This window comes from Coregonus lavaretus (genome assembly GCF_964263955.1).
Source record: "Coregonus lavaretus genome assembly, chromosome: 6".
NCBI classification, from domain to species: Eukaryota; Metazoa; Chordata; class Actinopteri; order Salmoniformes; family Salmonidae; genus Coregonus; species Coregonus lavaretus.
The window spans coordinates 52,705,111-52,722,401 of NC_139993.1; the positions used below are offsets into that span (position 1 = coordinate 52,705,111).

Consider the following 17,291-nt stretch of genomic DNA (forward strand, 5'->3'; position numbering starts at 1 on the left):
ATTTGCATTTTTCCGTTTGGGAACGCCTACTCTGAATTGGCCCTTGCACTCCTAAACAACATAATTTTTTACAACATTGGGGTAAAATCTACTAAACTTTTAGTCCACTGTTATCATAACAGATCCTAAATGTGGGAACAGAAAACTGTATTGAGATAAAATATTTCATTGATGAGAAAATTAGCATAATGTCAGCCAAAATCCATCTCGCTCCATTTTCTCCCATTGCCAGCCACTGGGCTTCCTCTCATCATCATATTTGGTAGTGAGTGAAAACGCCAACCGGATGCTTAACACTTATACGTCCGGTGAAATATCTGGCTCATTGTTCTATCTGTGATATAGCTTTGCAAGACCTTGGTCCAGAGATGTCATATATCAAGTTTCGTGCTGATTGTTCATTCGGTGCCAGAGGAGTAGCGTTGTTTTTCACAAAATTCTAAATGGCGGAAAATCCATCATGGTTCTTGAGGCAAATTTGTTTCTTGTGAGGAGAGGGACCTATGTACCAAATTTCAGGACTCTAGGTCCAATGGGGTGAGGGGCACGACGTTTCAAAATGTGCATTTTTAATGGCTTGTTATTGCGCCACCATGTGGCCAATTGGCATGGCATGAGAGGATGTGGTGTATGGGCCTTTACCATCACGCGAAGTTGCACCCTCCTGGGCCTTACCATCTCACTGGAATTATATTTTTTTTCACCAAATTGGCAGAAGGAACATAATAATGAACGCCAAGAAATACAAGGTTTCACCAGCCTCGCTGCTTGAACCCCTAAATAGAATATCTTCTATTCTATATTCAATTTTTTTTTTTTTTACATTTTTTAGTCATTTAGCAGACGCTCTTATCCAGAGTGACTTACAGTTAGTGAATACATATATATATATTTATTTTTTTATACTGGCCCCCCGTGGGAATCGAACCCACAACCCTGGCATTGCAAACACCATGCTCTATCAACTGAGCTACATCCCTGCCGGCCATTCCCTCCCCTACCCTGGACGACGCTGGGCCAATTGTGCGCCGCCCATGAGTCTCCCGGTCACGGCCGGCTGCGACAGAGCCTGGATTCGAACCAGGATCTCTAGTGGCACAGTTAGCACAGACCACTGCGCCACTCAGGAGTATCTACAGTGGGGGAAAAAAGTATTTAGTCAGCCACCAATTGTGCAAGTTCTCCCACTTAAAAAGATGAGAAAAGGCCTGTAATTTTCATCATAGGTACACGTCAACTATGACAGACAAATTGAGAATTTTTTTTCCAGAAAATCACATTGTAGGATTTTTTATGAATTTATTTGCAAATTATGGTTGAAAATAAGTTTTTGGTCACCTACAAACAAGCAAGATTTCTGGCTCTCACAGACCTGTAACTTTTTCTTTAAGAGGCTCCTCTGTCCTCCACTCGTTACCTGTATTAATGGCACCTGTTTGAACTTGTTATCAGTATAAAAGACACCTGTCCACAACCTCAAACAGTCACACTCCAAACTCCACTATGGCCAAGACCAAAGAGCTGTCAAAGGACACCAGAAACAAAATTGTAGACCTGCACCAGGCTGGGAAGACTGAATCTGCAATAGGTAAGCAGCTTGGTTTGAAGAAATCAACTGTGGGAGCAATTATTAGGAAATGGAAGACATACAAGACCGCTGATAATCTCCCTCGATCTGGGGCTCCACGCAAGATCTCACCCTGTGGGGTCAAAATGATCACAAGAACGGTGAGCAAAAATCCCAGAACCACACGGGGGGACCTAGTGAATGACCTGCAGAGAGCTGGGACCAAAGTAACAAAGCCTACCATCAGTAACACACTACGCCACCAGGGACTCAAATCCTGCAGTGCCAGACGTGTCCCCCCGCTTAAGCCAGTACATGTCCAGGCCCGTCTGAAGTTTGCTAGAGTGCATTTGGATGATCCAGAGGAGGATTGGGAGAATGTCATATGGTCAGATGAAACCAAAATATAACTTTTTGGTAAAAACTCAACTCGTCGTGTTTGGAGGACAAAGAATGCCGAGTTGCATCCAAAGAACACCATAACTACTGTGAAGCATGGGGGTGGAAACATCATGCTTTGGGCAGTTTTTCTGCAAAGGGACCAGGACGACTGATCCGTGTAAAGGAAAGAATGAATGGGGCCATGTATCGTGAGATTTTGAGTGAAAACCTCCTTCCATCAGCAAGGGCATTGAAGATGAAACGTGGCTGGGTCTTTCAGCATGACAATGATCCCAAACACACCGCCCGGGCAACGAAGGAGTGGCTTCGTAAGAAGCATTTCAAGGTCCTGGAGTGGCCTAGCCAGTCTCCAGGTCTCAACCCCATAGAAAATCTTTGGAGGGAGTTGAAAGTCCGTGTTGCCCAGCGACAGCCCCAAAACATCACTGCTCTAGAGGAGATATGCATGGAGGAATGGGCCAAAATACCAGCAACAGTGTGTGAAAACCTTGTGAAGACTTACAGAAAACGTTTGAACTGTGTCATTGCCAACAAAGTGTATATAACAAAGTATTGAGAAACTTTTGTTATTGACCAAATACTTATTTTCCACCATAATTTGCAAATAAATTCATTAAAAATCCTACAATGTGATTTTCTGCATTTTTTTTTCTCATTTTGTCTGTCATAGTTGACGTGTACCTATGATGAAAATTACAGGCCTCTCTCATCTTTTTAAGTGGGAGAACTTGCACAATTGGTGGCTGACAAAATACTTTTTTCCCCCACTGTATTTCAAAAAATAAAACAGCATGTTAAATAACAGAATATCTTAAATTTGTCTTATGCAAAACCATATGAGACTCAGAGCATAGAAATAATTGTACAATTACATTTAACCGTTTTAAAATGTAATTTGATACTTATCAGGGTTAATTTGCTCATCTATGGCCATAATATTGGGTCAAATGACATTCATTAGACCTTGGATTCATTATAGCAAAATAATTTAATGTATTAAATGAATAGTTTAGTTCCAAAACGACATAAAAAAAACACAAGCTCATTTCTGGGAAAGGGGTAGTGGAGAGTCAGTACCTCTAGCAAGGGCATGGGAGGGGTGATGGTGGGGTCGAGACGTCGGTCAGGACCGTGGCTGACGGAGGTCTTCTCCTCTTTGGTCTGGTTCAACCGCGGTCCCTGGATCTCTAGGTCCTGTCGACCACGAACCGATGTCCCCTCCGTCGCTGAGGGACCTGTAGAGAGGTCCGCAACCACACCAATGGTCATGTGAGAAGGACCAAAACAGGTTTATAGCACTGGTTTTACTGTGTGTGTTGGGGAGAGTGTGTGTGTGTGCGTGGCCATGTGTATATGTTACCTTGGCTTGCGTTGCTGTTGATAGTAGAGTCTCCAGTAGAAGGGGTGGAGGCCAGGTTATAGACCAGACCCAGGATGTTGAGCTGACCAGTCTGGCGAGGAAGCAGCTTCAGACGAGCCTGACAGGAGAGGAGGAAAAAGACAATCAGAAAGAAGAGTCATATAGCGGAATCACATGATAATGATGAGAGAGGGGGAGAGAAAGAGAGAGATTAAAGGTTGGACATGGAGTGAGAGAGAAGTCACAGAAAATGAGAGGCGGAGAAAGAAAGAGGGAGAGAAAGAAAGGGGGAGAAAAGATGGTAAGAGAGCGAGAGCAAGAATTGCAGAAAATCAGAGAAGGCAGCAGCCACTTACCACTCTTGTCTCCTCGGGGCTCAGGTAGAACTCCGGGATGACTTCTGTGGCGATGATGTCATCTTTCTGCGCCGTCTGGAACGAGAAGGGTTGTAAAAAGGAGAGGTTAAACGGTCACTGAGCCTAGACAGACGTGACGAGTTGAATGAAAAGTAGCTGCTCTTACTGCACTGTAGCCTGACAGAGCGAAGGTAACACACCCACAGTTGCCCTTACCCTGGGAGTGATGGCCTCCTTCTCGTTGCTGATGGTGACAGCGTCTCCGACCATGACGTCCTGCGGTTGTGGTCGAGAGAAGTCTTTGAGCGTGAATTTCCAAAGTAGCGAGAGGTCTGAGAGAACCAGCGGAACCTTTAGAGGGTTCCGGAATGCCACCTCAACTATGATGGGTTCTACATAGGAGCGGAAAGAGAGAGAGACACCAGGATGAGGACAAACACAACCAAAGAAATGTGCGGGTATGTAAGTATAATGACTTCAATACCATATGTAATATACACCGAGTGCACAACACATTAAGAACACCTTCCTAATATTAAGTTACACCCCTTTTTGCCCTCAGAACAGCCTCAATTTGTAGAAGCATGGAATACAAAAGTGTCGAAAGTGTTCTACAGGGATGCTGGCCTATGTTGACTCCATTGCTTCCCACAATTGTGTGAAGTTGGCTGGATGTCCTTTGGGTGGTGGACCATTCTTGATAGACACAGGTTGACGAGATTCCTTTTTTTTTTTTCATAGTGTACAAGACACCTGTCTGAGTGGACTAATCCATTGTGGAGGCCATGGGGATGGCACAGTCCATCACTCTAAGACATGTGCTACTGAATTAGTATATGGTTATATTACGTAAGAACAACGGTGCAACACTAATCAAAATAATATTATTTTATAACAAATGTCTTTCTCCCGCATTGGATAGCGATCTTTTTCCACGGTTCTGAAACATCAGTGCGCTGTTGAATTGGCGCCTTTTCCTAGACCATGTTGCTATGTGCATAACAGCAAAGTTACCCAGCAAATTGGTGTTCAGAACAATGGGCGGAGTTAGGAGACAAGAAAACAGCCCTTGCCTTAATTGTCTAAGAAAAGTGAGGAGAGACCAACTTAATTAGGTCTATAATCAATAGCCTAACTGTTAAATAAACCGTTCCATGTCGGCAATTGCATTCACGAATGCATGCAACTGTTTTTAGTCTGTAATAAAGCCCCCCCCCCAAAAAAAAACCCACAGACAATGGTACGCTTATCATTTATTTTGTGTTGTTTACATTGTTCCAAACGGTCAGAAAAATTATATTGTAATCTAACAGCACCTGTTTTGCACACATAGGCCTTATATGCACGCAGCCTTCTTACCTTCTTTTTCTTGATCTCCAGTATTTTCCACAACTAATCAAATTTATTCCACATATTGACTTTCCCTTTACCTGCTGAGCAACCAGTAAACATTCCCCTGTTTCAAGTTTATTTGTCACGTCCTCTGCATCCATTTTTCTTTCATGTGTTACGGTGTTCAGAGTTTGTTATAACCAATTCATTGTTGTGATGATATGCTATACAGTACCAGTCAAAAGTTTGGACACACCTACTCATTCAAGGGTTTTTCTTTATTTTTACTATTTTCTACATTGTAGAATAATAGTGAAGACATCAAAACTAGGAAATAACACATATGGAATCATGTAGTAACCAAAAAGGTGTTAAACAAATCAAAATATATTTTATATTTGAGATTCTTCAAATAGCCACCCTTTGCCTAGATGACAGCTTTGCACACTCTTGGCATTCTCTCAACCAGCTTCATGAGGTAGTCACCTGGAATGCATTTCAATTAACAGGTGTGCCTTGTTAAAAGATAATTTGTAGAATTTATTTCCTCCTTAATGCGTTTGAGCCAATCAGATTTGTTGGGGGGTGGTATACAGAAGATAGCCCTATTTGATAAAAGACCAAGTGCATATTATGGCAAGAACAGCTCAAATAAGCAAAGAGAAACGACAGTCCATCATTACTTTAAGACATGAAGGTCAGTCAACCCGGAAAATTTCAAGAACTTTGAACGTGCAGTCGCAAACACTATCAAGCGCTATGATGAAACTGGCTCTCATGAGGACCACCACAGGAAAGGAAGACCCAGAGTTACCTCTGCTACAGAGGATAAGTTCATTAGAGTTACCTGCCTCAGAAATTACAGCCCAAATAAAATCTGTCCTTGTGTGTGTTTACCTTCTACTACAGCCAGCGGGAAGCGGAGGTTGTCCGTCTGACTGTTGAGGCAGCACTGGGTAGGGTAGAACGTTGCCGGGACGACCCCACGGTTGGCGGCGGCAACCACCTGTTCCTCGAGGTCCTGCCACATTGCAGCTAGGTCCCGGTCAAACTCCTGGTCCAAGGACACATGGGTGGCAGCCTGCTTCTCACCTGATCAATAACCAATATCATAACAAATCAATTGATCAATCAATCAGGTCATTATGGATCAAACAAGCACAATGCAGTAGAACATATATTGAACTTCCCAGGCAGAAATCTATCAATAAGACAACTTAACAAGGACATTTAGGATCAAAACCATTACTGTGTGAGTAGGTTGGTGCAAAAGGGATTTGGACAGTGAAGCTAAGATATTCAATTTGGCTCTATACTGCAGGATTTTGGAAATGAATGGTGAATAACGTATTGTGTAAACAAACACTAATCTCCACTGTTATTGGTAATGGTGAGAGGTTATCGTCTTGTAGTAGCCTCTGTAATCTTCATTATTAAATGGCATTATCAGGATTAATTTAGAAGTGTTCAGAAATATCTTATCTGCTCACTTAGAAAGAGTAGACCATTCACCATTCTGTTTCTATTGGGCAAAATATAACAACCAAAACAAATCTATCCAATGAGTGTGTAGTCACAAGCTTGATGTAGTCATTGCGTGCTAGTAATATGGGACCAAATACTAAATGTTTGACTACTTTAAAACACTACACTGTAAGTGAATTTGTCCAAATAATGTCGTCTTCTTCAAATGAGGGGACTAGATACATAAAGAGCTTTCATTTCTAAATGGGAGAACGGATATGCATGAAAATAACCTGTGACATTCTGTACTGTCACCTCATATGAAACATTTGAACTCAAATCCAAAATGCTGGAGTGTAGAGCCAAATTCAAAATGTTAGCTTCACTTTCCAACTACATACAGAGTGGAGGTGTAGGCCTACATACAGACAAACCTACGCACACCTACACAGTGTCCTACACACACCCTCCTACACACACACTCCCACCTACACAAACACAGTCCTACACACACACCCTCCTACACAAGTGGCTCTTGTCACGGAGACAGGGTCAGGGGATAATGGCTAATCTAGCTTCCTGTTTATGTGACCTACTGTCCTCAACACATACTAACAACACACACACACCAGGGTTTCACTTAGCCGGTAATAGGCATTATTTTTTTGTTGAAAAGCCAATATATAGAATTGGCACCGGCCAATTGTCCGGGAGAAGAACTAAAATCCCATTGCGAAATAATGCTTTTTAGCGTGTTCATTGATGGAAATACCAATTGATGTAAATACTGGAGGCAGTACGGATTTTGAAAACATATAGCTACTTAATTGTTTGAAACCTGAATGTTTTACTACATATTATGAGGCATATTTTACCTTTCTTCAAAGTAGCCTAAGCAAAAACTCGACCATATGGAAGCAATTACTGAAACCAGTAGCCTATTTCTCTCATGTTCTACTGGTTTTCAACTTTTTTTTCCATTGTCTGGTAGCCAAATGAACATTCACGTGTAGCCTACTGCCTTGTGCGTATTGCTGCGTTAATAATGTTACGAAATAATAGTTTATAAACATTTTAAGCTTAACGTTCTGGTCTGTTGCATCAGATTCATTGCTTTTTAACGTTTTGTTATGTAGCCTAGGCCTACTGGTTGTATGAATTTGGGATCTATCGTCCCACAACTGTCCCAGAGTCTGTTTGGGCTATTTCTTTCTCGACAAGCTGACCAATAGAATAGGTCAACTTTTCTACTATAGGGGATAGTAGATTGCCATAAGCTCATAGGCGGCGTTTCTATAAGGCTAGGGGAAGCTAAGCCTTCCCTAAGTAAATTGAATTAAATTGCCAAATTAGCCTACTCGCCTAATTAGCCGGAAGGAAAGGCAGCTGGTGCTGCAAATACCAAATAGATGATTGTTGAGTTGCGACTGTCAGTGAAATATAGAGAAGACCAACCAGCCAGGCATATCACAATATTTCTAAATTAAATTGCGGGAAAACATAGTTTGGAAAGCAAATGGTTATTGCTGTAAAGAGAAGAAAATGAAAATACTCATCGGCCATATCCCCGGTGTAAAAAAACGACACGCACACACAAACAACACGCACACACACACACTAACAACACTTTGGGGGTTGAGACATGGCATACCACACACACCACTAACAACACACACGTACATATGTAACGGTATACCATGTCTCAACCCACACAGGACAATACAGTGAGGAAAAAAAGTATTTGATCCCCTGCTGATTTTGTACGTTTGCCCACTGACAAAGACATGATCAGTCTACAATTTTAATAGTAGGTTTATTTGAAAAGTGAGACAGAATAACAACAAAAAAATTCAGAAAAACACATGTCAAAAATGTTATAAATTGATTTGCATTTTAATGAGGGAAATAAGTATTTGACCCCTCTGCAAAACGTGACTTAGTACTTGGTGGCAAAACCCTTGTTGGCAATCACAGAGGTCAGACGTTTCTTGTAGTTGGCCACCAGGTTTGCACACATCTCAGGAGGGATTTTGTCCCACTCCTCTTTGCAGATCTTCTCCAAGTCATTAAGGTTTCGAGCATGACGTTTGGCAACTCGAACCTTCAGCTCCCTCACAGATTTTCTACGGCGAGTTGAGTTGATGCCAAAGAGCTCGATTTTGGTCTCATCTGACCACAACACTTTCACCCAGTTCTCCTCTGAATCATTCAGATGTTCATTGGCAAACTTCAGACGGGCCTGTATATGTGCTTTCTTGAGCAGGGGGACCTTGCGGGCGCTGCAGGATTTCAGTCCTTCATGGCGTAGTGTGTTACCTATTGTTTTCTTGGTGACTATGGTCCCAGCTGCCTTGAGATCATTGACAAGATCCTCCCGTGTAGTTCTGGGCTGATTCCTCACCGTTCTCATGATCATTGCAACTCCACGAGGTGAGATCTTGCATGGAGCCCCAGGCCGAGGTAGATTGACAGTTCTTTTGTGTTTCTTCCATTTGCGAATAATCGCACCAACTGTTGTCACCTTCTCACCAAGCTGCTAGGCGATGGTCTTGTAGCCCATTCCAGCCTTGTGTAGGTCTACAATTTTGTCCCTGACATCCTTGGAGAGCTCTTTGGTCTTGGCCATGGTGGAGAGTTTGGAAACTGATTGATTGATTGCTTCTGTGGACAGGTGTCTTTTATACAGGTAACAAACTGAGATTAGGAGCACACTCTTAAAGGGAGTGCTCCTAATCTCAGCTCGTTACCTGTATTAAAGAAACCTGGGAGCCAGAAATCTTTCTGATTGAGAAGGGGTCAAATACTTATTTCCCTCATTAAAATGCAAATCAATTTATAACATTTTTGATATGCGTTTTTCTGGATTTTTGTTGTTGTTATTCTGTCTCTCACAATTCAAATAAACCTACCATTAAAATTACAGACTGATCATTTCTTTGTCAGTGGGCAAACTTACAAACTCAGCAGGGGATCAAATACTTTTTACCCTTCACTGTACCTCCCTCTGTGTTGAAAATGCGTTTCTGATTTGAATTGTCTTCAGGACTGAGTGTTTCTCCTTAATTATAACTCTCTCTGTCACAGGGACATATCTCAGGACAGGCGACAGTCGAGGCGGTACGGTAGGAAACTGTGATTGTGTTCTGTTCGTTGGGAGGGCTTGTTTAAATGTAGCAGCTGTAATCAGTGGAGGGGAGGTAAGTGCTTTCTCCAGGGAGGCTGATTTACAAATGTAATTTATTCTGTGGTTTAGCCCAGGCCACCTCCACACTTTGGCGTTGTCTAAAATGGCACCCTAACCCTCAGCAGCAGTGCCCTAACCCTAACCAGCGGTGCCCTAACCCTAACCAGCAGTGCACAAGCAGCAGTTCCCTAACACTAGACTCACAAACACCAGACCAGGGGTAGGCAACTAGATTCAACCAAGGGGCAATTTTTGTTGTTAGGCTGGTCGGGGGGCCGGAACATAATTATAATAATTTGCAAACTGATCACAACTAAGCCCAAAAAGAGACTGTTTTTGAAAATAATAATTTCATACCTTGTTTAAATTGAGATGACATAATTTTTTTTATTTGTGGGAATACTTTAACAGATTTCCTAAATTAAACCTATTTTTAGCTCACTCCTGCAGATTTTCAAATAAAACTATATATATACACAGTGGGGAGAACAAGTATTTCAAATCAAATCAAATTTTATTGGTCACATGCGCCGAATACAACAGGTGCAGACATTACAGTGAAATGCTTACTTACAGCCCTTAACCAACAGTGCATTTATTTTAAACAAAAAAAGTAAGAATAAAACAACAACAAAAAAAGTGTTGAGAAAAAAAGAGCAGAAGTAAAATAAAGTGACAGTAGGGAGGCTATATATACAGTAAAATAAAGTGACAGTAGGGAGGCTATATATACAGGGGGGTACCGTTGCAGAGTCAATGTGCGGGGGCACCGGCTAGTTGAGGTAGTTGAGGAAAACCTGCCGATTTTGCAGGTTTTCCTACTTACAAAGCATGTAGAGGTCTGTAATTTTTATCATAGGTACACTTCAACTGTGAGAGACGGAATCTAAAACAAAAATCCAGAAAATCACATTGTATGATTTTTAAGTAATTAATTTGCATTTTATTGCACGACATAAGTATTTGATCACCTACCAACCAGTAAGAATTCCGTCTCTCACAGACCTGTTAGTTTTTCTTTAAGAAGCCCTCCTGTTCTCCACTCATTACCTGTATTAACTGCACCTGTTTGAACTCGTTACCTGTATAAAAGACACCTGTCAACACACTCAATCAAACAGACTCCAACCTCCCCACAATGGCCAAGACCAGAGAGCTGTGTAAGGACATCAGGGATAAAATTGCAGACTTGCACAAGGCTGGGAAGGGCTACAGGACAATAGGCAAGCAGCTTGGTGAGAAGGCAACAACTGTTGGCGCAATTATTAGAAAATGGAAGAAGTTCAAGATGACAGTCAATCACCCTCGGTCTGGGGCTCCATGCAAGATCTCACCTCGTGGGGCATCAATGATCATGAGGAAGGTGAGGGATCAGCCCAGAACTACACGGCAGGACCTGTCAATGACCTGAAGAGAGCTGGGACCACAGTCTCAAAGAAAACCATTAGTAACACACTACGCCGTCATGGATTAAAATCCTGCAGCGCACGCAAGGTCCCCCTGCTCAAGCCAGCGCATGTCCAGGCCCGTCTGAAGTTTGGCAATGACCATCTGGATGATCCAGAGGAGGAATGGAAGAAGGACATGTGGTCTGATGAGACAAAAATAAAGCTTTTTGGTCTAAACTCCACTCGCCGTGTTTAGAGGAAGAAGGATGAGTACAACCCAAAGAACACCATCCCAACCGTGAAGCATGGAGGTGGAAACATCATTCTTTGGGGATGCTATTCTGCAAAGGGGACAGGACGACTGCACTGTATTGAGGGGAGGATGGATGGGGCCATGTATCGCGAGATCTTGGCCAACAACCTCCTTCCCTCAGTAAGAGCATTGAAGATGGGTCGTGGCTGGGTCTTCCAGCATGACAACGACCCGAAACACACAGCCAGGGCAACTAAGGAGTGGCTCCGTAAGAAGCATCTCAATGTCCTGGAGTGGCCTAGCCAGTCTCCAGACCTGAACACAATAGAAAATCTTTGGAGGGAGCTGAAAGTCCGTATTGCCTAGCGACAGCCCCGAAACCTGAAGGATCTGGAGAAGGTCTATATGGAGGAGTGGGCCAAAATCCCTGCTGCAGTGTGTGCAAACCTGGTCAAGACCTACAGGAAACGTATGATCTCTGTAATTGCAAACAAAGGTTTCTGTACCAAATATTAAGTTCTGCTTTTCTGATGTATCAAATACTTCATGTCATGCAATAAAATGCAAATTAATTACTGTAAAATCATACAATGTGATTTTCTGGATTTTTGTTTTAGATTCCGTCTCTCACAGTTGAAGTGTACCTATGATAAAAATTACAAACCTCTACATGCTTTGTAAGTAGGAAAACCTGCAAAATCGGCAGTGTATCAAATACTTGTTCTCCCCACTGTATATATATATATATATATATATATATATATATATATATATATATATATATATATATATATATGTGTGTGTGTGTGTGTGTGTGTGTGTGTGTGTGTGTGTGTGTGTGTGTGTGTGTGTGTGTGTGTATATATATATACACCCAACCGTTTGGGGTCACGTCAACAGTGAAGAGGCGACTCCAGGATGCTGACCTTCTAGGCAGAGTTGCAAAGAAAAAACCCATATCTCAGACTGGCCAATAAAAAGTAAAGGTTAAGATGGGCAGTCTGAGTTTTGGCTTTTTCTTTGCAACTCTGCCTAGAATGTCAGCATCCCGGAGTCGCCTCTTCACTGTTGACGTTGAGACTGGTGTTATGCGGGTACTATTTAATGAACCTGCCAGTTGAGGACCAGTGAGGCGCCTGTATCTCAAACTAGACACTAATGAATTTGTTAAAATTGATTTTTTGGGGGTTTGTATCATTTGATTTACACAACATGCCCTACCACTTTGAAGATGCAAAATAATTTTTTGGGTGAAACAAACAAGAAAAACTTGAGCGTGCATAACTATTCAAAGTCAATACTTTGTAGAGCCACCTTTTGCAGCAATTACAGCTGCAAGTCTCTTGGGGTATGTCTCTATAAGCTTGGCACATCTAGCCACAGGTATTTTTTCCCATTCAAGGCAAAACTGCTCCAGCTCCTTCAAGTTGGATGGGTTCCGCTGGTGTACAGCAATCTTTAAGTCATACCACAGATTCTCAATTGGATTGAGGTCTGGGCTTTGACTAGGCCTTTCCAAGACATTTCCCCTTTAACCACTCAAGTGTTGCTTTAGCAGTATGCTTAGGAAGATGAACCTGCTGGAAGATGAACCTCCGTCCCAGTCTCAAATCTCTGGAAGACAAACAGGTTTCCCTCAAGAATTTCCCTGTATTTAGCGCCATCCATCATTCCTTCAATTCTGACCTGTTTCCCAGTCCCTGCCGATGAAAAACATCCCCACAGCATGATGCTGCCACCACCATGCTTCACTGTGGGGATGGTGTTCTCGGGGTGATGAGAGGTGTTGGGTTTGCGTCAGACATAGCGTTTTTCCTTGATGGCCAAAAAGCTCAATTTTAGCTTTTTAGTCCATTTGACCAGAGCACCTTCATCCATATGTTTGGGGAGTCTCCCATATGCCTTTTGGCGAACACCCAACTCTTCCATAAAGCCCAGCTCTGTGGAGTGTACGGCTTAAAGTGGTCCTACGGTCAGATACTCCAATCTCCGCTGTGGAGCTTTGCAGCTCCTTCAGGGTTATCTTTGGTGTCTTTGTTGCCTCTCTGATTAATGCCCGGTCCGTGAGTTTTGGTGGGCAGCCCTCTCTTGGCAGGTTTGTTGTGGTGCCATATTCTTCCCATTTTTAAATAATGGATTTAATGGTTCTCCATGGGATGTTCAAAGTTCTGGAAAAAATGTTATAACCCAACCCTGATCTGTACTTCTCCACAACTTTGTCCCTGACCTGTTTGGAGAGCTCCTTGGTCTTTATGGTGCCGCTTGCTTGGTGGTGCCCCTTGCTTAGTGGTGTTGCAGACTCTGGGGCCTTTCAGAACAGGTGTATATATACACACACACTGAGATCAGGTGACAGATCATGTGACACGTAAATAAAGTCCACCTGTGTGCAATCTAACTAATTATGTGACTTCTGAAGGTAATTGGTTGCACCAGATCTTATTTAGGGGCTTCATAGCAAAGGGGGTGAATACATTTGCACACACCACTTTTCCGTTATTTATTATTTAGATTTTTTTGAAAGAAGTAATTTTTCTCCTTTCACTTCACCAATTTGGACTATTTTGTGTATGTCCATTACATGAAATCAAAATCCATTTAAATTACAGGTTGTAATGCAACAAAATAGGAAAAACGCCAAGGGGGATTAATACTTTTGCATGGCACTGTATGGAATCATGTAGTACCCAAAAAAGTGTTAAACAAATCAAAATATATTTTATATTTGAGATTCTTCAAATAGTCACCCTTTGCCTTGATGACAGCTTTGCACACTCTTGGCATTCTCTCAACCAGCTTAATCTGGAATGATTTTCCAACAGTCTTGAAGGAGTTCCCACATATGCTGAGCACTTGCTGGCTGCTTTTCCTTCACTCAGCTCATCCCAAACCATCTCAATTGGGTTAACGTCGGGGGATTGTGGAGGCCAGGTCATCTGATGCAGCACTCCATAACCCTCCTTCTTGGTAAAATAGCTCTTACACAGCCTGGAGGTGTGTTGGGTCATTGTCCTGTTGAAAAACCAATGATAGTCCCACTAAGCCCAAACCAGATGCGATGGCATATCGCTTCAGAATTCTATGGTAGCAATGCTGGTTAAGTGTGCCTTGAATTCTAAATAAATCACAGACAGTGTCACCAGCAAAGCACCCCCACACCATAACACCTCCTCCTCCATGCTTTAGGGTGGGAACCACACTTGCGGACATCATCCGTTCACCCACACCGCGTCTCACAAAGACACAGCGGTTGGAACCAAAAATCTCAATTTTGGACTCCAGACCAAAGAACACATTTCCACCGGTCTAATGTCCATTGCTCGTGTTTCTTGGCTCAAGCAAGTCTCTTCTTCTTTTTGGTGTCCTTTAGTCTGGCCTGATTCACACAGGCCTGATTCACACAGTCTCCTCTGAACAGTTGATGTTGATATGTGTCTGTTACTTGAACTCTGAAGCATTTATTTGGGCTGCAATTTCTGAGGTTGGTAACTAATGAATTTATCCGCAGCAGCAGAGGTAACTCTGGGTCTTCCTTTCCTGTGGTGGTCCTCATGAGAGCCAGTTTCATCATAGTGCTTGATGGTTTTTGCGACTGCACTTGAAGAACTGAACTCCTGAGTGGCGCAGTGGTCTAAGGCACTGCATCGCAGTGCCACTAGATCCTGGTTCGAATCCAGGCTCTGTCGCAGCCGGCCGCGACCGGGAGACTCATGGGCGGCGCACAATTGGCCCAGCGTCGTCCAGGGTAGGGGAGGGAATGGCCGGCAGGGATGTAGCTCAGTTGATAGAGCATGGCGTTTGCAACGCCAGGGTTGTGGGTTCGATTCCCACGGGGGGCCAGTATAAAAAAAATATGTATTCACTAACTGTAAGTCGCTCTGGATAAGAGCGTCTGCTAAATGACTAAAATGTAAAATGTAAAAATGTAAGAAACTTTCAAAGTGCTTGAAATGTTCCGTATTGACTGACCTTCATGTCTTAAAATAATGATGGACTGTCGTTTTTCTTTGCTTATTTGAACTGTTCTTGCCATAGCCCTATTTGGTCTTTTACCAAATAGGGCTATCTTCTGTAACCCCCCCCCCCCCCCCCCCCCCCCCCCCCCCTACCTTGTCACAGCACAACTGATTGGCTCAAACGCATTAAGAAAAAGAAATTCCACAAATTAACTTTTAAGAAGGCACACCTGTTAATTGAAATGCATTCCAGGTGACTACCTCATGAAGCTGGATGAGATAATGCCAAGAGTGTGCAAAGCTGTCATCAATGCAAAGGGTGGCTATTTGAAGAATCTCAAATATATTTTGATTTGTTTAACACTTTTTTGGTTACTATATGATTTCATGTGTTATTTCATAGTTTTGATGTCTTTACTATTATTCTACAATGTAAGAAAATAGTAAAAATTAAGAAAAACACTTGAATGAGTAGGTGTGTCAAAACTTTTTACTGGTAGTGTATACACACACACACACAGTGCATCCGGAAAGTATTCATACAACCTTATTCTAAAATTGATTAAATCGTTTTTTCCCCTCATCAATCTACACACAATACCACATAATGACAAAGCAAAAACAGGTTTTTAGAAATATTTGCTAATATATAAAATTAAATAAACTGAAATATCACATTTACATAAGTATTTAGACCCTTTACTCAGCAATTTGTTGAAGCACCTTTGGCAGCGATTACAGCCTAGAGTCTTCTTGGGTATGACGCTACAAGCTTGGCACACCTGTATTTGGGGAGTTTCTCCCATTCTTCTCTGCAGATCCTCTCAAGCTCTGTCAGGTTGGATGGGGAGCGTCTCCGCACAGCTATTTTCAGGTCTCTCCAAAGATGTTCGATCGGGTTCAAGTCCGGGCTCTGGCTGGGCCACTCAAGGACATTCAGAGACTTGTCCCGAAGCCACTCCGGCGTTGTCTTGGCTGTGTGCTTATGGTCGTTGTCCTGTTGGAAGGTGAACCTTCATCCCAGTCTGAGGTCCTGAGTGCTCTGGAGCAGGTTTTCATCAAGGATCTCGCTGTACTTTGTAACGTTCATCTTTCCCTCGATCCTTACTAGTTTCCCAGTCCCTGACGCTGAAAAACATTCCCACAGCATGATGCTGACATGCAATGTCAACTGTGGAACCTTATATAGACAGGTGTGTGCCTTTCCAAATCAATTGAATTTACGACAGGTGGACTCCAATGAAGTTGTAGAAACATCTCAAGGATGATCAATGGGAACAGGATGCACCTGAGCTCAATTTCGAGTATCATAGCAAAGGGTCTGAATTCTTATGTAATGTGATATTTGCAAAAATGTCAAAAAACTTGTTTTCGCTTTGTCATTATGGGGTATTGTGTGTAGATTGATGAGGATTTCTTTAATCCATTTTAGAATAAGGCTGTAATGTAACAAAATGTGGAAAAAGTCAAGGGGTCTGAATACTTTCCGAATGCACTGTATATACATACACACACACACCCAGTCCCACACCCACCCAGCGTCTCACACCCACACAGCCATTTTGTGACTTTAAATATGTGATTTGGGAGCAATGCTTGCTGGTGAAATTTGTGTGTGTGTGTGTGTGTGTGTGTGTGTCAGTCTTACCCTCTGCCAGGCGGCGTTCGTGGCCGAAGTAGACCCTGGTAGCAGAGCTGTTGATGCAGGGTAGGGGCAGCTGGGGTAGTGCCACCTCACACACCCCTGGCACATTCTAGAGGAACAGGTAGAGCAAGGACATACTGTTAAGACACACTGATACCGAACATCACACACACAAATATAGCCCCCTTGTGCAAGACTCATTAACAGACTCTGCATCCTGATATAAAGTGCTATAATAATCAAGACTCACAACTTGGGTTCAGCGCGCACACACACACACAGCTTCCTCACTGGCCGTAGTGGAGGGTAAGAACACACACACAAATGCACAAGCACTTCTGACTCATCCAGACCAAGCTCAGCTCATTTCCGATTCCTAAAAGC

General features: G+C 42.7%; 1 protein-coding gene across 1 annotated transcript in view; it reads right to left on the reverse strand.

Moving 5' to 3' along the window:
• trappc8 (trafficking protein particle complex subunit 8) overlaps positions 1 to 17,291 on the reverse strand; it is a 93,822-nt gene that overhangs the window by 41,221 nt on the left and 35,310 nt on the right. The window contains exons 15-20 of the mRNA XM_084163255.1: positions 16,911 to 17,016; positions 5,915 to 6,109; positions 3,902 to 4,077; positions 3,686 to 3,760; positions 3,330 to 3,447; positions 3,047 to 3,204 (exon numbers count right to left, since the gene is read on the reverse strand). Of these exons, the coding sequence (XP_084019381.1) occupies positions 3,047 to 3,204; positions 3,330 to 3,447; positions 3,686 to 3,760; positions 3,902 to 4,077; positions 5,915 to 6,109; positions 16,911 to 17,016 (828 nt within the window). The remainder of the gene's footprint in view (positions 1 to 3,046; positions 3,205 to 3,329; positions 3,448 to 3,685; positions 3,761 to 3,901; positions 4,078 to 5,914; positions 6,110 to 16,910; positions 17,017 to 17,291) is intronic.